The following is a 23,817-nucleotide window of genomic DNA, read 5'->3' on the forward strand; positions in this document are numbered from 1 at the left end:
TGTGCCTTTCCATCATGCTGGTTTTTTAAAATCACATTAAGTTGAAAATGATTATTTCAATGTTTTGAGAAACAAAGTACTGTAAATTTCTCGGAACACAAATAAAAGAAACAAACAGTCATTCTAGACATATTTTGCAAGTTCTCTCTAAGAAAGGAAGCACTAACAAGGACAAGATTTCTCAGATCAAGTCAAGAACGTCACTCCATGCACTGATGAATGGAGCTGTAGCAGTGACGTGCGGTGAGGTTTATGGCTGGTGAGGCTGGTGACGTCATCAGGAAGGCGGGGAATGGGACCACATGTGCTGGAGGCTGAGGCTGCCTCAGCCTCCAGCACACGTGATCCAATTCCCCGCCTTCCTGAGCGTGCTCCGCCGGCTCGCGCTCCGCAGTCCTCGAAAGCAACTGGGGAACGACGAGAACCTTCCTGCCTCTGCTGGACTTTGCACGCTCCTCGCGACTACAATAGACGTCCAGAAGTGGCAGGGGCTGTTGGGCTGGAAGCCCAAACCCCATTAGCCACAAAAGCCGCTTCTGGACATATATTGCAGTCGCGAGGAGCGCTTCGCAGAGGCAGGAAGGTTCTCGTCATTCCCCAGTTGCTTTTGTGGCTTCGTCATCCGGGAGCGCCGACAACATTTCTGCCTCCGCAGCTCGGGGGCGCAGACGGACGGAGGTAGCCAGAGTGGCGCCATGGCAGTCCGGCAGGCGAGCGACCGAGGATCAGGCTGCCTGATCCTCCATCGCTCACTCGCTCGCTCTTTCGTCCGCCCGGACCGCCTCGGCATTGCTCTGGCTACATCCGTCCGGCCACGCCTGGGAGCTGCGGAGGCAGAAATGTTGTCGGTCCTTCCCCCAGTCGCTTTCGTGGCTTCGTCATCCGGGAGCGCCGACAACATTTCTGCCTCCGCAGCTCCCGGGCGCGGCCCGGACGGATGTATATAATATATATAATATAATATATAATATAATATTATATACTATTATTTCATGAAGAGAGGTGAGGCTCTGCCTCCCTTGCCTCCCCTGACCACATTTCCCTGAGCTGTAGTACACCAAAGCTTCTATCTTTCAGTAAAATATATTGATTTGAAAAGATGCTCTAAGACTCTTTGTGATCTATGGGTTTGCAAAACGTCAAGAGAAATGCGGTAGCTTCATTGAACAGGGAAAATTATAAATATTCAAATGTGGCCATGACAGCCTGAAGGCCTCCATACCAAAGCCTTTGATGACAATGCACACTGCCGATTTTATTTTATTTTTTTTTGCAGAAGAGGCTTTTAAAACTCTTCTGCTCTAGAAGTCTTTGAGATGAAAGAGATACATGGAGCCCAATGGTGGGTTCCGGATCCCGTTCCAACCGGTACGGTTGGAACTGGCTCAGCGTTGCCCACATGGACGCGCGCAGTGAGTGCATGCTTCATACCTGTCAGTGACGCCTCTGCAAGCCCCTGCAATGCTCCAGCTGCTTGTCGGGGCATCGCGCAGGCGCTCTACGCGCCATACACATGCACGGAAGCGCTGAAGGCTTAAAGGACTGATAAGGAGGTCGGCCGGGTGGTTGGGCCCTCCAGAGCACCGGACTGGAACGGTATGTGGTGCTCTGGCAGGCTCTGGTAGGCCTGCACCAGGGCATACCGCCTGAAACCCACCACTGATGGAGCCATAGGGAATTTGGGGCAGAGGAAGAAACAGTAGATTTCTTGAGTCTCTCTTAGCAGTACCCAAATGCAGCACTACATTCAGAGACAGGTTAATTGCAGTCAGGTCTGGTTTTGGAGATTAATGTTCTATCCAGACTGAAATCTCTATTTGCTCCAAGTGACCTAATTCCACTAATTGGAGTAGCAGGAGGGAAAAAAGAGATGAAAATGCCAGTTATGACCATGTGATGGAAAGCTGCCACTTTCTCTTGTGCTTTGCATGCAGTTCTAACCACTATCTTCATGGTTTTGAAACACACACATGTATGTCCCTCAGCCGTACAAATAAAGTCAACTCCAGGTAATGGAGAACCTTTAAATAATCTCTAGGTTTTTTTCTCTTTTCTTTAGAATTTACCATTTCATTTAGATTCCAGAGGTCTTCAGTTAGTAGACATGTCTGAAGTTACAAGTGTCTGAAGAGAGAGGATAGGAGTCTGGCCCTTTCTGAAGGGATGTTAAAATATTTATCTCTCTAATCTTACATGGCAAAAGTGCCACTGAGCCTTTACACGGGATACCGAGAAATGCTCTGTGACTTTTTCACAGGGCATTTCCTCCCAGGAGTTAGTATTATAGATTTTCCCAGACTTGATATCAGTTGTTCTACCAGATGTTCCAGAATGGAGATTAATTTTAAAAAAATTAGATTAGCATATCTGTATATATCCAATAGGTTAGCCAAGTGTCATTTTTTGCCTGTGCCAATCATTGGCTGGTAGAGGAAGACTCTGAAAAAAATCTTATGGCTATTGGGTTTTAATACAAAAGTTTGACACACAGACATGCACACACTCACATATGTAGGTACAGGTAGTCCTCAACTTACAACCAAGATTGAGCCCAAAATTTCTGTTGCTAAGTGAAATATTTGTGAAGTGAATTTTGCTCCATCTCACAACTTTTCTTGCCACAGTTAAGTGGATCATTGCAGTTGTTAAGTTAGTAACACAGTTGTTAAGTGAATCGGGCTTCCCCATCGACTTCGGTTCTAAGAAGGTTGCAAAAGGTGATCACATGACTTCGGGATATTGCAAGTGTTATAAATACGAGTCAGTTGCCAGAGCATCTGAATTTTTATAATGTGACCATAGGGATACTGCAACAGTTGTAAGTGTGAAAAACACTTGTAAGTCACTTTTTTCAGTGAGATTGTAACTTTGAACAGTCATGAAGTGAACTGTTCTAAGTCAAGAATTAACCTGTATATACATACATCTAAAACATTTTTGTTGACCAAATTACAATAATATATGTCTATGTTCTCATTTCTTTTGCCAAAATCCTGGTGGGCCTTTTAAGGAAGGAGGTGTGTGTATAAAGCAAGATAATAAGCAATGGATTTTTATTAGACAAAGGTAGAATATTTGGAGGCATCCATGGCTGGCTTCATTGCAATAGTTTCAGCGGAAGGTGGAAAGGCATGGGAAAAAGGGATGTTACCTCGGGAAAATATTTTGCTAGCATTAGGACCTGATCTTCATTTCCATCCAGCCTGCTGAAAGAAGTGCAGCTTTTGGCCAAGGTCTGGAGGCGTGCCTCCTATTGAGTCACTGAAGCAGATGCTTATATGAGAGGCAGTTCTTAAACCCAAATGAGTAAGAGCCCTTGTAACCATCTGCTGTCAAAAAGATCAACCAACTTAGTAAACAATTTTATCTATGGTAACCTTTTGTTGCTGATACTGTATTTCTTTGTCTTCAAGTAATCTGTATTCTTTGTCCCAAGGTAGGATTAACCTGGTTACTTGCTGCAGTCCATGGCATGCTAGGTCCTCACAAGGTGAAGTAATCTAAGACATTTAGAGTCAAATGTTAAAGCAGAAAGCAAACAATACCTGATCTACACTTTCTGAAGAAGACAAGCATGGAAAGTGGAAATCAGACTTATTTAAGTCAGAATGAGACTTGTTTGATTTTTAGTGTCCAAAAGAAATTGAAGGACTACTTGCCAGGAATGGTTTAATGGATTCTTGAGTGGGGGGGCAAGGTTATCTATAAAGTATGTTCCATCTGACAAGAGATATGCAATATTCAAATCTGAAGGGAGAAAAAGTGCTTTGCATTTGCTTTTGGACCCAACTGAATGGATCACATCGTCATCATCTCTTGTCATCTACCGAAAAAAGCCATTTCTTCTCCTGTGTGTGTGTTTGTTTCATTATTTATTTATTTATTTAAAACATTTATATCGCCAACCATCTTATACCAAACTCTTGGGTGTCTTGCTTTTTAGAGGGGGTATTAAGGGAAAAGGGGTGCATGAAATATTGGCAGTACCTTTGCCCTGAAGCTGAATAGTTTATGCTTCCGTATTTTGTGATTCTGGGTGGAAGCACCCAAGAGTTTGATATAATTTTTTTTTAAGCAGAATCAAACCATATTGTAGTAATAATTATTACCGTAGTAAGTTATTAATGACAGTAAAACCCAAGTTACTAAAACCTGCTGTTCTTTCAGTCATATATATAAAAATGATGTTTTAAGGGGAGGAAGTGTCTAGATCAGTGATGGCTAACCTTTTAGTCCTTGCATGTATGCCCACACCCATAATGTAATGTGTGCGTGACACACACCCCATGTGCCTCACCACCTGCACATGTATGTGCAACCCTCCCACGCTCCTGTCCTCCATGCATGCACATGTGATCCCCATCCCCCTGAGCATGCTTCTCCCGCATGCTCGGCAGAGATCCGAAAATCAGCTGACCGACTGGAGTTGCGCGCACATGCGCGATGGAGCTGAGCTAGGCGATGGCTTGTGTGCCCACAGAAAGGGCTGTCTAGGTACAGTAGAATGAAATCCTCCCAAAGTCCAGATTAATTCAGGAAACCTTTCAAATAATTTCAATCTAGTTATATGTTGGAAGTTAACTATAGGAAGTGCTTCCTTAGGATTTGTGTCAAAGGTATTTGTTTCTAATTTTGCACCACACCTAGATAATAATGCATTGAGAGGTATGTCATTCCTATTAATAGGTTATCAGCTCCAAACTGGTTAGTAAAATTGTTGTTGTTGCAGTTATGTTGATGAAAAGCACATGCATTATATAACAATCATTACAAATTGCCTTTAGGGAGAAAGGTGATTTAAGAGTTATATGTGGTAGAGTTACATATTTGAAAAAAAAGGAGTACCCAGAAGATGTGATTGTTTTAACTAACATTTCCCATGGTATTCATGCAGGTGTTTACATCTTGCCTTTTCTTCGAAAGTCCAAGATTGTTTACACACTTTTTTCTTCCTGACTGTAACATCGTTGGAATTTAAAGACAACAACTGGCCCAAAGGCATCATGGTCTAATGGCATCTTGAAGCTGGATCTTTGGTTAATGATGGGATCCAGAATCTAAACATCAACCCACACTGGAATATCTATACATGTAAGGTACTAAGACATAGTATGTTCTTAGTTTGGCTCCCATTAGTCTGTTTTTGTCTGAAATGTTCCTTTTAAAATGCTTTTTTCTAGCCTGATAATAAAATGGGTGTGGAGGTCATAGAGATGTATGATGCCATAAATATTAAACTTGTTTGTCACTGACAATAGTCATGGCCAGCTAAGACATGCTAAATGCCTATACATTTAACATAACTTTTCACTTTAAATATAGTATGTGTTAAGGATAAGCACTATATTGTGAAAGGAATTTGATTTTGCTGTTCCGTAAGGAACAGCAAAAGCTATATAGGGGGAGCATAATGCAAGAGAAAAAGTTTGAATTTTGATCTGAGGAGGTCAATTTCCAAATTGCATATTCCAACTATTATTAAGTAAAACCAAGGCACATTAAATGCTTTTATGTTCTTACTCATACAAGAGCCAATTTGGTCTAGTGGTTAAGGCACCAGGCTAGACATTGGGAGGCAGAGAGTTCACGTTCCACTTTTGCCATGCAATCCAACTGGATGACTTTGGGCCATTCTTTCTCAGCCCAAACCACCTCACAAGAGTTGTTGTAGGGAAAATAAGAGGAGGAAGGTGTGTTTAATATGGTTGTCACCTTGAGTTATATGTAAAAGTAATGAAGGTGAGATACAAACAAACAAATAAATAAGAAAACATCAAGAAGTCTTGATGAACTAATGCATACATCAACTAGATTTGGATTTACAGATTTTGAAAAGAGCAGAAAATATATGTGGGGTTTTTTCCTCCCTCCTGCCTTTAAGAAACTGAGTACTTCTTTGTGTGTTACATATCACATTGAACAATTGCAGTGTAAAGAACGTGTAGAGGGTGTGGGGTAGTCCTCCTTTAGAATAATTAGCCTACAGTTCTGGATCAGTCAGCAGGAGCAAGAGTTAATGGGCATTGTAAACCAAGCCATTTAGACAGCTTCTTGGTGGAAGTAATTAGGAAACATGGAAACAATAGGCAAACACATTGAAAATGGTGTGCTAAATTCTAGTTCATACAGGTAGTCCTTGACATGACCACAATTCAGCCCAAAATTTCTGTTGCTAAGTGAGACATTTGATAAGTGAGTTTTGTCCCATTTTACAACCTTTCTTGCCACGGTTGTTAAATGAATCACTACAGTTAAGTTAGTAACATGGTTGTTAAGTGAACCTGGTTTCCCCATTGATTTTTCTTGTCAGAAAATTACAAAAAGTGATCACATGACCCTGGGACACTGAAACTCTTATCAATATGAATTAGTTGCCAAGCATCTGAATTTTGATCACATGACCATGGGGATGCTGTAATAGTCATAAATGCGAAAAACAGTCCTAAGTAACTTTTTTCAATGCTGTTGTAACTCTGAATGGTCACTAAGTGAACTGTTGTAAGTTGAGGACAACTTGTATTTAAAGCTATTCCAATCTTTGTTTCCAAAGTCTTCTATTTTGAAATTTCTGGATGGGCTAAAAGTGGCAGAGTATTATATCTTTTATGTCAAAGATTCTTTTTGTATGTTCTAATATTTATTAAAAGTGAATAAGTATTTGAGTATAGGTCTTACTCTTCTTTTGCTAAGACTGCATAGAATTTCTTTCTTTTTTCTTTTTGACTCCTCCCTAGTAACTTACTTTAATGTTATGATGGCCTTTAATGTAAGGGGTATGAATTTGTTAATGTATTTATATTCTAAATTTTATCTCTGAAGACATTTTGATGGACTGGATCGGTTTAGCAGCTTTACTGTATTGAAGCTGGAAGGCTTTAGAAACTGGCAAAATATTTAGCAGGCTTAGTTTGAAATGTCAACAAATATAGATCGTATTCTGTCTCCCTGAATTGAGAAATGCTTTAAGGTTTGTTACCACTTAGCAGTGTTAAAAAATGTGATCAGATGGTAGCATTGCACTTGGATTGTAAACATTTTTGAAGTCAAAATTTAAATTCTCTTGGATTCCATGAAAGAGCTAGACGGTATTTAAATAGATAGCAGGTAATTTGGAGTTGGCTACACAGATAAGATTGTATAGACTCTTCAACAGAAGCAAAGCTCAGATTGACTATATTTACTCTATGTTGCAAAATACAGTCTTCAGTGATTCAGCAGAGTGCAAGGACACAGTAATTCACATAAGATGCAAATTAAATGCCACAGGCATGAAGTAATAAGGAAATCAATACCCTGACAGCAAATTCAGTCATATGTCAGAACTCAACAATTGCTCAACCAATTTTGCTAGGAACACACTTTTGAGGAGCCTAGTTGCGGCAGAGATTTTTAAAGGAGAACATGGAATTATTAAACGAGAGTACCAATTTGCTGGCAGAAGTCACTATTTGCTGACACAGGATTATGGAAAGCTGGATAGCAACGTATTTTATACTGGGATGACCAATTGTAGTGATTAATTTTGCTCAATTATGCACAAAAGTTGTGGTATTACTGGCAAGACATCATGTTTCAATAAATCCCTAATAGAAGTTGACACAATCTTCACATGATATAGTTAAACACCCTTCTTCAGATTTGAGTTCATACTTCCTATGTGTACGTAGTTGCTGGATTCTGTGCATATGTAGCATGTCTGAGATCTCCCCCAGGATTTTCAGTAATATTCAAGACTGTGAAGGTCATTCCAAAAGCTTTCTTTCTTTCTTTTCCCTGCCTCTATATAAGCATACATAAGCACCGCTCTCCCCTCTCTATAAAGGGACACGGTGGCTCAGTGGGTAAGACGCTGAGCTTGTCAATCAGAAGGTCGGCAGTTCAGCAGTTTGAATCCCTAGCACTGCATAACGGAGTGAGCTCCCATTACTTGTCCCAGCTTCTACCAATCTAGCAGTTCGAAAGCATTTCAAAATGTAAGTAGAAAAATAGGAACCACCTTTGGTGGGAAGGTAACAGTGTTTTGTGCGCCACATGACCAGAGAGACATCTTAGGACAGTGCTGGTTCTTTGGCTTTGAAACGGAGATGAGCACCGTCCCCTAGAGTTGGGAACGACTAGCACATATGTGCGAGGGGAACCTTTATCTTTACCTATATAAGCACATCATGGTTAGTTTGAAAATAAGTCCCAGACATCATGTCTGCCTGAACTCATAACTTTTAAAATGTCAACCTCCCACTCTGAACACGATTGAAAATGAGAACAAAATCTCAAACATATGGTATATTCAAGGAGACTTAAGAATAATTCTAAAGTAGAATTATTATGCAAGATAAACATTTCCCAAAACAAGAAAGGGAAAAAAAGCTTAACTTGCAACAGGAAACATTTTGCAAGTTGTTTCTGCCAAGGAGATATTATGAAGTACTGAAATGCTGTCCAAATCCTTTCCTGTACGCTGTTTATATGCAGAATCTGTAAACAACTGCAGATAAGTAAAATACATTCAAATTTGCAGCAGTGAGCTACTTAACTCTGTACCATGTAGAGATTGTGTTAGCTTCCATTTACTTAAGGATTCATTGAGATATACAATTTGTCTCTGCATACAACTGTAATAGAGGGATGCGGTGGCTCAGTGGCTAAGACGCTGAGCTTGTCGATCAGAAGAGTCAGTTCGAATCCCTAGTGCCGTGTAACAGAGTGAGCTCCCGTTACTTGTCCCAGAAATGGGAGCTCTTACTTCTGCCAACCTAGCAGTTCGAAAGCAAGTAGAAAAATAGGGAGCACCTTTGATGGGAAAGTAACAGCATTCCGTGTTCCTTCGGTGTCAGCCACATGACCACGGAGACGTGTTTGGACAGTACTGACTCTTTGGCTTTGAAATGGAGATGAGCACCACCCCCTAGAGTCGGGAACGACTAGCACATTTGTGCAAAGATAACCTTTGCCTTTACAACTGTAATAGGGTTGAAATCTAATGAACAACCTTTTACATTGTATCATAGCTTTCTTCCGATGAACCCAAATTAAGTTTTTGCATTACAATCTTAACTTCTCGTTCTAAAAAGGTGAGAACATTATTTAGCTCCAAATAAGCAAGGTAGATTTAGAGGGACAAAGATTTTCTTTTTAAGCACATTCAGTATGAATTATATTAATTTCCAATAGCAAAGCTTCCCAGGATCAAATTTTCAATTTAAAATGTTCTTAATTTTTTAAAAAAACCTACAAGTGGTACTATAGAGTCTTGTGTCTTGGTCATTCTTCTCTTTCATGTAATCACTTACTTAGATTGCTTTAAAATGTTCAGAGTTTGCAAAAACGTGTCATTAGACCATGATAAATTTCTGAATAGTACAGACTGCTATATCAACAAAATCACCTCCCTGTTACTCATTTTCCTTTTGGGGCATTTCTCAAAAAGGCAGTTGGGAAAACTAAATCTGAAATTTCATTTTCAGTCATGCCCTTGCTTCCTGGTAAGGCATTCTAAAGAAAGTTAACTTGCAAATCTGAACCTATTAATATAATTCATTTATATTAAAAATAACAGGTACTAGGAGAACACAATCAGACTTTTAGTATCTTCATTTGAACCAGGGGTGTCCAACTTTGGCAATTTTTAAGACTTGTGGACTTTAGCTTCCAGAATTCTCCAGCCTGTATGGCTGGCTAATGAATTCTGGGAGTTGAAGTCCACGGGTCTTAAAGTTACCAAGGATGGACACCCCTGATTTGAACAGTTTCTTTTGCTTACATTAGCAGCTGTTTGCATGTCTCGATCTGTGATAAGCAGTATATTATTTCATGCAAACCAATCTTCATTTCACAATAGTGCATAAACTACGACAGACTAGATCAGGCTGTCAAATTCACATTGTCACGTGACATATTGGGACTTTTCGCCCCTTCGCTAAACCGGACGTGAGCGTGTCCAGTGTGTGACGCATCTGGCCCATGGGCCGGGAGTTTGACAGCCCTGGTCTAAGTCATCTAACAACCAAACCTATGATCCACACTTGTTGCTTTCAAGCTCAGTATCGTAAGCAAAAGGATGAGAGGATTTGTTCATAACTTATAAATAAGTAATTATAATTTAACAATTATACATTGTTGTGAAGTAAACCAGAATCAGATTTCTCTTTTTGGTTGGTTTTACTCACTTGCAGAAAACAGGAAGAAACAGCAGCTATTTGTTCTAGAGAATTCAGATACCCCTGTCTGAAAATTATCACAAAAATATATCTTTTAATTTCTGTATGCCTTTAGAGAAACAAGGTATGGAACATGTAGAATGCTGGTCTGATTCAAAGACAAGAGAAAAATGTGCTTTAATTAGGGATTAATTCTAACCAGTACAACTGGTTGATTATAACATTTAACCTCTTTTAAGGTCATCAGATGGATATTTGAGTCCCATGCCTGCTGAAATTATCCTATAGAGAAAAATCGTATCTAAAAATACTGCATTTTATAAATAACATTTTAGTTGCTACTTCTACTTTAAAACTATGAGATCAAGACAGATTTTCATCCCCTTACCAATTCTGATAAAGTAGTATAACATAATCATCAGGGCTAGGCAAAGCATTTAGAAGATGTGCATTAAAAGTCCTTGAAGTATTAAAGCAGCTGTGTGGCTTCCATCATAGCTGTTGTTCTTAGTTTTCTGGATGCACAATGCACATATATGGGGCTGCCTTCAAAGCCACTGTGTGAACATTCCACAGGCTTCAGTCATGGATTTGTAAGATGAAAATGAATGCAAATCAAAACAGACTTGTAATACAATGAAATGCACTGAAAATAAATTTGAGGGTTGAAACCTGGAGGCTCCATCCAAAGCAATCTTACCAACAGACACTAGTTTAAAAAGGGAAGTTACAGAACACCCATTTTTACAAGTTAAAATACAGCATATAACATTTGTTGAAATTAATCACAATCCCATGACCAAGATTCACAGTCACGCACACTTTTTAGTCTTTATCACCATCATTTGTACAGAATTATGCTATAACATTAGCAATCAACACCATTCACTGTTTCAAACTGCAGAATCATTGTAAATCAGAAAGGAAATTAACACAGACCTTTGCCAAAATTGTATTTACACAAGAAGTCATTTCCTCTTCACACATTCTAAATGTGATTAGTTAGCAAAACAAAAACCTCAAAAACATATTTGCACATTTTTATCTTTGTACCTTCCCAGGTCATTCTTCTTACATTCTAGTATGTGTGAGCATACTACAACAAAAAGCTAGTTTTCCGAATACAAAGCTAGTCTCCTGCTGCCTAGCTTCTATGAATATTCAAAAAACGATTAGAAAAATACCCTTATTTAATAATAATACTATTATTACTTAATAGTATTTCTCATCTAGTTGACATATTACAAGATTGCTGACCGTGTACTTATGCATTAAAATATCTACTATGCTTCGGGTAAAATTTTATACTTAATTCTGTCCAGTCACAGAAAGTTGTGATACATGAAATGGTTTCTTGGAATGAAAATTTGTAGCTGCTGTTTGCTAGATAGTTAAAATCAAGAGCTAGCTGTTCTGCATGTCCATAAACCAAGTAATTGATGTAATTAATGATATGAATGCAAATAGGAAATGAAGAATGATGAAAAAGTTGCAACAGGCAACAATTTATTTGTAAAAAAATTTAAAATTGTACTACAACAAATATTAAGGAAAACAGTATTAATATATACATATATTATATATGTATATACACATAATATATAGTGTACCTTTAATATTACATGCTTTTCAGAAAAGAAGAAAGTCATTTTCCCTCATAGTAATTTTAAGCTCTTGCTTTAATAAAAACAAAATGAAATTAAACGTTCAAGTATAAGAAATAAGCACACTAGTATCTGAAAGTGAAAAACCATTTGCTTTGCACAAATGATCACCGTTAAATACAGAATAAGTCATAGTTAGCTAACACTTGTATATGTGCCTTGGTGAACTTTACATTTGTGTAAAATCTTTACCTGAGATATGTAGAAATAATGGAAGGTGCAAGTTCATGGAGTTCGAAAGTTTTCATTCCACTTCAACGGAAATAAACGTAACATCTTACATATTTCTACCCTTATGATAGTCTACATGAGAGCTCTTCAGTGGAACAGATTTCATGTTACCAAGTATCTTATGCTTTATGACACACAAAGGCAACGACCACTTGCAACAACCAGCATGCAGACATGAAATAGAGGTAGCATTGTCTTACAGCTTCCACAGAAACAACTTGATTTTAACCACATGAGTCTTCTGCAAAAGGCACTCACTTTTTCATTTCTAAGCATGGTGTTCAAATCCAAACCAATTAGCATTGTTTGGCTATTTATGTTTTTAAAATAAACAAGGCGGGTGGGGGAAGAATACATAAGAAATGTAGCTTAATTATTGTGCAGTCTTCGGTACAAGGAAGGATGGTTGGTTAAAATGACCAGCTATTGAAGAATTAAACAGTTAAACCAATAGAATTCAAAAAAGTACAATAATCATTAAAAAGCAGATTGCAAAATAGCTGAAATTATACTAGCCTTTTATAACTAAAGTAAGAGCAACATGTTTCTTAAAAAGCAATGTTTCAGGGTTTTAGTCACTTAAAAAGCAATGTGGAGGAACAGAGACAACTTATTACAGTAATATATAGAACTTATAAATACCAAAAAGATTGCCATCCTGAATCCTTTCGCATAAGCTGAAATTAGAAAAAGTTCCACATTATTACTTTTATCGAGAGACGACTGAACTAATTGAATTATAAGATGTCCCACTATTACAGCTTGAAGCATAAGCTTCCTGACCATTTGCATCGAAACTGACTCTGAACACAGATGATGCTTTCAATAAAAAGTCAGCTGCGTCTCTGCGGCCCAGTTCCCTCAGCTTAGACATCAGAATACCCACAGTACTTTCAGGGGCATTTCCCCATTCCTGGAGAAGGGAGTAGGATGGACTGGAGACAAAGTCATTGGAACTCCCATTGTTTATATTATGCTTTGCAACCAGATCAGGGAGGCCCAGGTTCATTGCAAGAAGGCACCAATCCTTGCCCATAGGATCAAGTGGATCCAAAAGTCGGCTCAGTTTCCTCCTTGTAAGTAGATTCAAATCTGATACATGGATTTCCATTCCTAAACTTCCTTGTGAGTAAACATCAAGACACCCAAAGCACAATATGCTGCTAAAACTTTCTTTGTAACCACCCATGGTATTAGTCAAGGAGGTCTCTTTTTGACTTTGTGCCCGGAAAAAATCTCTTGGTTGGTAAATCATGATTGGCTCATGATGTTCCCTCAGCTGCTGAGGACTGAGATAATGTTTGACTGTCAACAGCCCTGGCAATGTGGTGGCTATCAAATTATCAATGGTACTGCATACAGAGTCCAGTAATAAGCAGCATTTAATCTTTTCCATTTCCAAGCCTCTAACTTGAACCTCAATACCCTGACCATTGTTGACAAGCAGTACAAGCAGTTCAGCTCCACGGTTCATAATCTTTGATCCGTTGACCCACAAACGTATATCTGCATCTCCCTCTGTGCTTTGTTGATGAATCCATCTACACAGATTCACCTGAACTTTATGAAAAATTCCACAAGGAAGTGGGGTTAGATGTTCCACAGGAGCAATTCTAACACCACCATAAATCATAACTTCATCTTCTTCATCAGCCCAAGACCTATGGAGGCTATCAGTCTTAATCAAGGCTGGAATATCAATCATTGTTCCACTGCTGACATCTCTGGCACAGATGTCCATGGCATCCAAGACTTGTATAAGTTCTTCTACATCACTGTCTGGTATAAGGCGCTGGATATCCTCTACTGTATATCGACCTCTGTAGTGGTGGAGGGCTTTAGGATTCTCTATAGACAAAAGTCTTCCAAGGACATTTGAACATAACCAGCGAGGATCCAGCAGAACAACATCTTGGACTGTCTCACTCTGCATGATGTTGATCTGTTCAGAAAGATAAAAGCCGCATAGTTAATAATCATATATACATGAAATAATATTCACAGAGTTAACAATAATATATACATGAAAGAGAAAGGACAAGATCTACAACAGTCCCCATGGTTTCTCAAATAGATAATTATAAGAGCTTTGATGTTCAAATATCTATGATAGCATATCCAATTGCGTACAAATGTGTAGAATCCTATCCACTCTAATCCGGTGGAGGATTCAGTTTGTAAGACTGAACACAGAAAAAAAACTAGAAAAAGATTGTTTTGTTCCACACTGTTTTCTTCCCAATTTATTCAAGACTTTATTTATGCATACATATGCATATGGTGACAAATACACCATACTGTGAAGCATTCTTCATGTAATTTCTAGCTTGCATGAGAAAAAAACCCCTAACTTTAGTGTCCTACTTAACCACCGTATGTTTTGTTTAATAACTATGCTGACTCACTTTATGCCAATGGTAAACAATTGATTATTAAACTGAGACAAGTCATTGGTGACTTCATGACTGCAGTAACTTATAATCAAAAATTGAGGCTGAATTGTGGTCATTAAGTGAGGACTATCTGTAAATCTATTTTTCTTAACCACTAGGCTGCCATAAATCTTTTCATGTGGCAATGACCCTATTCAATGCAATAGGAATTTCTCTAGTTGTAAATTGAGTCATGGCCTTTAATAATATATTGAACTTTGCAAGAGAAAGTTAAGCTGTTTCTATCTTTTAAAAACACCAGTTGGCATAAAGGTAGTTTCTCTTAGTGCCGAAACAGGGAGTAGTTTCTGCTTGGTTTCTCTGCTGTATGTTTTGCATGTCTGCAGAACTTAGAATAAGAAAAACTTGGTAGGGGCGACAATTTGCAATCAGTCTGATAGGCAAATTGCACTTCATAAAAATGTATATAATTAACATTTATATAGAATTATCCATGTAATTAATATATTACTTACTTCGCCTATACTGTGTAGCTGGAGGGCTATATGCCTAATCTCATCTTCACTTGCTAATGGATTAAGTTGATCTTGCACATCATACACAAACTGTTGAAGGGACATGAGCTGATTGGGCCCATTCATTTTTCTCCATGATGGTAGAGTGGAAATTATTTTTTCACACAAGTGAGTCATAGGTGGACATGTCTATGAAAAAAAAATCATGGTAGACTTGGTTTCTAGAATGCAAACTGTTATTGTTGCTTAGATTTCATCTAATATATCATTTAACAAAATAATAAATTTTATTTAGCAATATACATCTTTCATTGTCTGTAAGTGAAATTGCCAATTGCATTAAAATTACTGATATATAGCCCTTTTGTGCAAATATATTTTTCATTCAGTGATTAGATGAAATTTGAACCTGTTTCATGAAAAAGATTAATTTCTCCAATCAATGCAGCCATCCCACCCGAAGTTGAGTTTCCTCTTTCCTCTTATCTCTCTATTGTTTGGACTACTTTTCTTATTTCATAAAGACGACTCTGAAATTGTCTGTTTCACTTGCTATAGCAATCGAAAGTTGCATTAAGTGAATAAATAGGATATTCTTTCATAAAAAAGACAGGCATATGTGCAGTTACTAAACATAAAGTAGCACTATGTTAAATAATTTAGTATAGAAAGTAAACATCTATAACATATACAGTGGGCAGTATTATTAGCTACAACCTATATCCTATTTCCTGCTAATGGCACCAACACTAGAAAGTTATTGCCATAACTCAACCAACTTAAAAGATTGGCCAACGAGTAATTGAAGGTATGTAAGATAGAAATAGAATAAAATCAGTAATATATTCATTGACAAGTTTAAAAAGCTCTGAACTAGCTTTTCTTAACCTGATGACCTCCAATAAATCAGGATTTCAGTTCCCAGAATTCTTAGGCAGCTGTATGAAAATGTAACGAGTTGCAATTTTAATACACTTGGATGCCCCTAGGCTGGCGAACAATGTTGTCTTCTAAAAAATGGGCAGAAACTCTCCCACCAAAAGTCATGTTTTAAAAAACAGATGTATTATGATAAAAACTTAATAAGCAAAACAGTAAATTTCCATTCTAATTCAAATAGATTGTCTCCAACCCAACTATTATTGTTAACATTGTCCGATATCAGAAAGAGTGACATAACTGTAGTTGCATTCAAAATAGGTTAAGGACCTGGTTAATAACCGTGGCTGTACGTATAACTTACAGAGATAATCTGACTGCGCAACTCTTGAAGATGGTTTCGGAGGATCTTCATATCTTTTGAACCTGATGCTCCAGCATCTAGAATAAATAATCTGTCCAAAATGTGAACATCATTCCCAAACCTAAAAAAAAAAAAAAAAAAAAAAGGGACGGGAAATAATTATCATTTTAGCCCCAAAGTTCAATTTTACTTTTTTCTAACTGAATAATTTTGGCAGATAAAATCTTTCTTGAGATTACAAACGAAGCATTCTACTTGCTGTTTGAAAGCCAGTTCTATTAAATTCATTCACTCATTACTATTTTAACTATTTACTTATTTATGTTTTATATATTTATATTTCATATTTAACTCTCCATCTCCTTCTGAGAGGAGTTATACTGGCCCCTTATATAGATTCTCCAAGAATAAAGAGACTGGGTGTTTCTTTTGATTTTAAACATAGTTCATTTTTCTATTTCTTATGTCAGAAATCTATTTATTGTAACAAATGTTTAATCTGGACTGATCAGGAACTCATGGTTCTACTTTGCTTAAACTACTGAATCTAGAATAAATTTACATTGGAATAAAAAACAAATGTATTAAAAGTTTTATAGACAATAGAAGCTTCTAGTCCATTCTGCTAAGACAGTGTTTCTCCATCCCCAGAATTTTAGGAGTTGAAGTCCAGACATCTTCAAGTGACCAAGGATAAGAAACACTGTGCTGAGGCTTGGAAGGTGAGGAAAACCCTTCCATATGATGGCAACCCACTCCTATAATAAAAAATACTGTATTTTTTGGAGTATAAGATGCACTTTTTTGCCTCAAAAGAGGCTGAAAATCTGGGTGCATCATACACTGAATACAGCATTTTTTTGCCTCCCGAACCCCGGCTCTTCACCAAAATGGCTGTGCATAGTATTTAGGAGGCTTCCAGAGTGCTCTTGGGAGCTGGGGAGGGCAGAAATGAGTGAAAAATGGGCCGTTTTCTGCTCAATTTTGCCCCCCCACCAGCCCCCAGGAGCACTCTATAAGCCTCTTAAAGGCTATGCATGCCCTTTTCTTGAAAAAAAGAGCCCGTTTTTATTAAAAACAGGCTTTTTTTAGGAGGGCTGCAGAGTGCAAAAACTTTTTTTAATTTGCCTCTTCAAAAATCTTGGTGCGTCATACTCTGAAAATACGGTAATTGCTTCTTGAAGTATAAAACAATATAATTAATATGGACTTTTCCTGTGCATGGGAATGCCTCATTTGCTCCCCTCCCAAAGTTAAATCAATTCAGTTACATTATGTATAATTCGCTAATTTCAAAATATAGCAGGTATTCCTATAATTATACTATGTTTTTTCTCTCTTACCTATTCCTAATTTCTTTCAAAAGTGATGTATCTTTGTCATATTGGAACTCTCCTCCAGCAGAACGTGGAAGATTAACAATATCTGCATGTGTAGCCACCAGTGCAACATGAAGTGGAGTTTTCAGCCTTCCTCCAAATGCTTCAGGAGACAAATAATAAAGAATTTCAGGACAAACAGATTTTTCTTCCTGTTACTGTAATATGCTTCTATATATGTTCTTGATCTGAGGAGAATGACTACATTTATTCTATGTTTATTTCTACTGCTCCATTTTACAAAATAAAGATAACACATTATAAATGGGAATAAATAGTCATAATCTGTCCATTTATAAATTAAATACACATTTTGGAGGGTTTTTTTAAAAAAAAGAGTTTATCCATTAGTTTACAGTACTGCAAATTTATGGTAGATATTACAGGCAAGGAACTGATCTAAAACCCATTCATACAATGGTATGAATGCAACTTTACAGTACTTACACAAAGCATTCTCATGTAAGAGAGAATTAAGTATGAAAGCCTTGGAGATACCATGAAAAAGAATGGGAAAGTGAGAGAGAGTGAGAAAGAGATACATTTGGGACAAGAATGAGGTAACACTAAAGACAACTTTGTACAAATACATTATCTGGGGAAATAACATGTCATGTTTTTTGAAAATAGTGATTTAAACCTTATAGTAATTATTGAATTACAAATGCTTAGTAGCAGAACCACAAAAATCAACATGAGCAAGAACCAATACATCCTAAATCAGCGATGGCGAACCTTTTTTGGCTCGCGTGCCACAAGTGGGGGGGAGCGCAGGGGGGTCATGTGCGGGCGTGCCGCACCCATAATACAATGCGCGACCCCCCAGTGTGCATACGTGCACAACAGGTGCTTCCCCCCATTTTTACATGCTTTTTTTGCCTTCCCCAGGCTCCAGAGGCTTTATAGGAGCCTGGGGAGGGCAAAAAGAGCCTCCCCGCCCCCCCCAGAGGCCCTCCCTGGCACCTTCGGAGCGCTCAAAACTTCCGGTTTGCTCGGAGGGCCGTTTTAAGCGATCCAAAGGCATCAGGGAAGCCTCCGGACGGTCCCTGAAGCCTTCGGAGCGCTCAAAATGACCCTCCGAGTAAACTGGAAGTGACTTCCAATTTGCTCGGAGGGTCGTTTTAAGCATTCCGAAGGTTTCAGGGAAGCCTCCGGACGGTCCCTGAAGCCTCCGGGGGGGCGGGGGAGGCTCTTTTCGCCCTCCCCAGGCTCCTATAAATGGCTTTTAAAAACGGTGAACTTAGCTGGCCAGCGCGCACATGCGTGCTGGCCAGCTGACAGGGCAGCGCCTCACGTGCCCTGACAAATGGCTCCGCGTGTCACCTGTGGCACGCGTGCTATAGGTTCACCATCACTGTCCTAAATGCAAATAATGCAAAAACACATTCAAACTTTTTTCTTTTTTGTATATAAACACATACAATTGTACAGGAATTATTACTTCTAACAGTATAAATGTTTCTCAGAATGTAATCAGTATTGGTTCTTGATGATGTACAAAAAGGCTGCATTGAAAATAAAGTTAAAAGTTAATAATAAACATCTATGCACATTAAAATAAAATATGCACTTCAGTGAAGGTTGAAATATATGGAAAAATTCTTCATGCCATAATTCATTTTCTCCAAGTTGTTGATGGAGGAAATCTTCCCAAAGGAAAAAAAAAGAATGAATGTGCAATGAAGAGGAATGTATGTCTCGCTGACTTGGGAAAAGCCAATTAATTTCCATTTTAAGTCAGGTGACTGTTTGCAAAAGATAAATACACAGCTTATGCAAATCATTCAAGGAGATACTCTTCTTGCATGGGAGGTGTCCCTAAGGGAACTGCATCTCAAAGCCAGTAAGAGGCTGCAGCCATTTAAAGATGTGGCATGGTTGGTTCAAAGTTCTTCAAAAGTCTTGGGGCGGGGAGGAGAGAAGAGGTTAAATGAAAAAATAAACCTTTATCTACATAGCTGAGAAAGCAAATTCCATCACGGAAAACTTTGCACAGGAGAAATAAATAGCAACATTAAAATATGAACAGCTTATTTTTAATAGTCTCAGCATCAAATAAAAACCTTTCCATCTCATGATGTGACCATTTAATAAATTTTTTAGTAACATTACAAGTTTGGACAGAAATGTAATCAATGCATTTTAATTCTGCTTTCAATGAAAATGTCACAAAACAGGTGAAAAGTGTTTCACAGAAATAAAGTGAAGATGATCTTGAATTACATGAATCGAATCTTTTCTAAAGTATAGAACACATATTAATGGATGCATTTTATAATAAATTTAAGACAACATGACTCATTAATATATCTCATTAGTAATCTCAATGAAAAATGTATGATTATTAAAAAGTCAGCTGTTTCTCTTCATATACAGATGACTTGGCACAGATTATTCATCATGTAAATAGACATACCTATAGGTTCTTCAACTGGAACTAGTGATTTTAAGAAACTAAGCCAAAAGGTCACTTGATTCAATTGTATTTCATAAGGTTCTTCAAGACTAAAAAGCACAATGTGAACTGAGGTGGGGTCATTTGCAGCAAAATAATCATAGCAGCAGAAATAGACAGGATTTCCAGAGAATTCCCATACACTGAAATCACCAATTCCTACAAGAGCAAAAAGTTTGTTATCAATAACAATAATAAATGAAAGAAGTTATGAAATGTTAACGAAACATTCTTATTTCCAGAGAGAAATCACAATATTTTTTCTCAGACTTTTACATTTGCTGGATGTCCCACTACTTGGTAAACTACCTATAAGACTCCATTCAGATCTCTCCCCCTCTCCAATTTACTTTTACCTTATTCAAAATTAACCTTTAAAAAGTGACACAATAAATCCAGCCAAAAAGGTAGCTTGTATTAAGCACAAAATTTAGTGCTAAAATTAATTCCAGATGTATTGAAATTAAGTGATCATTAAGAACAGGAACATTTTGAGGAAATCTAAAGGCAAAAAGATACTTAAAAGCTCAAGGGTGCAAATGTAGCTTTTCTTAAACTCAACTATTTTTTCCTGGGATTGGCCTCAGGTGCACCATAGAATCTGGTTGCTGCAGTTAGATTTAAGCACTGATTATGCTTATAATGAACTTACTATTTATTACATGAAACTTTGCATATTCAAGGTTTTAAAAAAGTAAATGTTGCTGAAGTTCTGAAAATATTTAATTCAATGCATAAAAAAGGAATTAAAAGTCAGTGGTGGGTTGCCAATTTTTGTTACTATCAGTTTGGGCGTGTGCAATGCTTATGCGTATGCGCAGAAGGATCCGGGCGGAGCCTCCCACCATCGCTACTACTGGTTCGCCCTATCCAGGCCGAACCGGGAGCAACCCACCTCTGGTTAAAGCAGAACTTGTTTGCACCAAAGACATTGCCAGTGATATTAAAATACACTTATAATGCACCAAACTTTATGCTTTACCATTCAAATAAGCATTCTGCACATCAATGCACTTTGTGGACTGGTCATCCATGGAGCAGTGGGAATGATGAGAGGGAGAAACAAATACTTCCAACATCCCTTTGGTCAGGCCTGGCTCAAACATCATGCTTCGGCTCCTCACGCTAACATTCTCACAGCCAGGATACAGATTTGAAATACTTACTGAAACTGGATTAGGCAAAGAATATAAATTAAAGATTACAAACTTTGGAAAATTGGCCACTTAATGATTTCAAACTCTGTAGAATTAAAAGCGGTAAGAGTGTAGGCTTGACAAGATGATGAAAAGTCCTAGTACCATTAGCAGTCAGAGCCGTCAATTTTCCTTAGAAAACAACTTACACCATGCATCCATGTGGATGATTATGATGGCAATTTGTTTACCCTTTTTCTTCTGCAATAAATCTTGACTGAGGATGCTGGACTCTCCCTGAACAGTATACACTGTGCTGTAACCACTGAACTGGAAGGTGAAATTTTCTGAAGTTGCTCAGAGGCTTCTTCCAATTTGAAAGCACTTTCACTTAGATTATCAATATGCTATTCTGTATTATCAAAGAAACTATTTTCCAAGTGGAGAAATAAATGGAGAGAATTCCCTGATAGGCCTTAACCTTCTTTTATATATATTTGTACTCTTTTAACGTCCTCTAGTGGAGAACCAAGTTACTACACCAGTACATTAAAAATATCCTATATTTTCAATATAGATGAGCAGGATCATCTGCAAACCTATTTTTTAACGCTTAAGAAATTCAGAAGTGTCTTAATGAGTTACATAATATGAATAAGAAGAGAGGATAGGCATTGACTAATGATTTCACTAAGTAATTCAGTTGATTCAGTGGAATGAATTCCTTTTCTCTAGATAAAAGAAAAATAGAATCTTTTACAGCAGGGGATTTTCTCACACCTTGAAAATATGGCATATTTACAAATGGAAATATATTTCCCAAATGTATGAATTAAATAAACGATCTTTGTATACTATTGGACCATTTTACATAGCATTGAACTTTAGCACACTGCAGATTAAAAAGTCATCAAATGTTGTCTAAAATGCTGGATTAGGAAGGGCACTGGGTCAGCCACGTTCTCTCATCCAAACCTGACTCAAAAGGTTATTGTTGTTGGGAAAACTAAGAGGAGGATCCTCCAACTTCCAGGGCAAAAAATAGGAATATAAATCTAACTCTTTCCAAAAACATGGACAGTAATATATTTATCATACTGTAAGGTAAGGAGAAAACTCTTAGATGTGAAGCACAGGTAAGCACAGATAAACAGTAGATACAATTATCCTCAAGTTAACTCTGCTAAGAAAGGGCAGAGATTATGCTCACCAGGAGTATACTAAACATAAGAAAATGAAGATTCAAAGTGGGTTAGTGCAACTTGTTCTTGAAACACTAGCTGCCAACTGACAATGAAGGCAAATGACTGTATGTATACACAGTTGTGTTGACAAACAGGTGCAATCTTTGAAATTGGTGCATGAATTTTCCAAAGGGTGCACCTGTTATGATGCCTCAAGTAAGAACAAACAACAAAAGGGTTGCATGGCAGAATATTCAAGACTTTGATGGTCCGCTCCAATACTCACTGACTGATTTCAGTTTTTTTCTGTTTCAAAAGACAACACGATCAGACCTTACCCACAGAACCTGCAAAATCAGTTAATTTCCAATTTCTCATTTCTAATATAAAATGTAACCATTCAGGAATATGAAAAGAGGCCAAAAAAGTGTGCGTCAAAGAAGGCTATCCTTCATTCCAAGTTCAAAAAGCCCAACACATATATTGAGGAATCCAAAGGGCATCTTTTCAAATTTTTGACTGAAGAGCATATAGTGATCTTTATGAATACAGATCTGAGAGCAATACAGCAATTTGGTTGGTTGCTTTGACTTCAGACATGTCAAGGGCAGGGTTAAATGGAAATTGAACCATTTTTAAAAACCAAATCCTAACTCTCCATGCAACGTATCAAAAGCTGCCCAGGGAATGCTGGTACATTTCTTCACCAGATGGAACAATTTATTTATATGGCTCAGATTTTCATCTCCTGCCTCTGACTTGCTTCTCAATCAATATCATAATTTCCAATAGGGATGGAGTGCATATTCTTTTTTGATCTTACTACCTAAGTCGATTTTATCATACCTGACTGGCTCAGTTCTATCCCTGTTTTCCAGATGGACCAGTTTAATGCCGCATTCAGTCCTCAGGAATCCAAAAGGAGTGACCTTTGTCAATAAAAGAGTCAGCAAAACTAAGCAAGCTACTTAATATCAGTTTTCAGTAATTCATTGGGAATCACATCTCAAAACTGAATTCTGTTTTTGAGTGAATTTTTTTTTTCAGTGCTCTGGAAGGAAGGCCAGTTACCATTATTCAATTTTGCATCCCAATAAAAGCAAACATTGGCAAGCTCCAAATAAAAGAAGAGGAGGGGGTTATTTCTAGATATTCAAGCCCTGTTTGTGGAAAACATCACTACCCTTGATAGAGAAGCATTTTTTTTGAGATAACAATTCATCCTATCAAAACTAAGTTAGCATTCTGTTAGATAAACTAATTAGATAGGATAGTTTTCTTACTCTTAAACTAAAATAAAGAAATTTTCATTTAGGGGCTTTAATCTCTCTTCTAGAGCAAGAAAGAATGCTCCTGCTCTGTTTTTGTATAGTACCTGACAACATTTTAGATATTTCAATGTAGCTATCATGGAAAACTCTTTTCTTCTATTCTTTGGTCAATTTTACAAGTATTCTTTA

General features: G+C 37.6%; 1 protein-coding gene and 1 long non-coding RNA gene across 4 annotated transcripts in view; one reads left to right on the forward strand and one right to left on the reverse strand.

Moving 5' to 3' along the window:
* The window catches only part of LOC309388391, a 42,008-nt gene extending 24,305 nt beyond the window's left edge, over nt 1-17,703 (forward strand). The window contains exons 2-4 of the long non-coding RNA XR_014174773.1: nt 4,895-5,091; nt 16,855-16,925; nt 17,570-17,703. This is a non-coding gene — a long non-coding RNA (uncharacterized lncRNA). The remainder of the gene's footprint in view (nt 1-4,894; nt 5,092-16,854; nt 16,926-17,569) is intronic.
* DAPK1 (death associated protein kinase 1) overlaps nt 11,636-23,817 on the reverse strand; it is a 65,685-nt gene continuing 53,503 nt past the window's right edge. For all 3 annotated transcript variants that reach the window (XM_081945626.1, XM_081945628.1, XM_081945627.1), the window contains exons 21-26: nt 21,020-21,208; nt 19,999-20,196; nt 17,547-17,685; nt 16,204-16,324; nt 14,961-15,149; nt 11,636-13,994 (exon numbers count right to left, since the gene is read on the reverse strand). In XM_081945626.1, the coding sequence (XP_081801752.1) occupies nt 12,762-13,994; nt 14,961-15,149; nt 16,204-16,324; nt 17,547-17,685; nt 19,999-20,196; nt 21,020-21,208 (2,069 nt within the window). In that variant the 3' untranslated portion in view covers nt 11,636-12,761. The remainder of the gene's footprint in view (nt 13,995-14,960; nt 15,150-16,203; nt 16,325-17,546; nt 17,686-19,998; nt 20,197-21,019; nt 21,209-23,817) is intronic.

Source organism: Natrix helvetica (assembly GCF_964273705.1).
Source record: "Natrix helvetica genome assembly, chromosome: 2".
NCBI lineage: Eukaryota > Metazoa > Chordata > Lepidosauria > Squamata > Natricidae > Natrix > Natrix helvetica.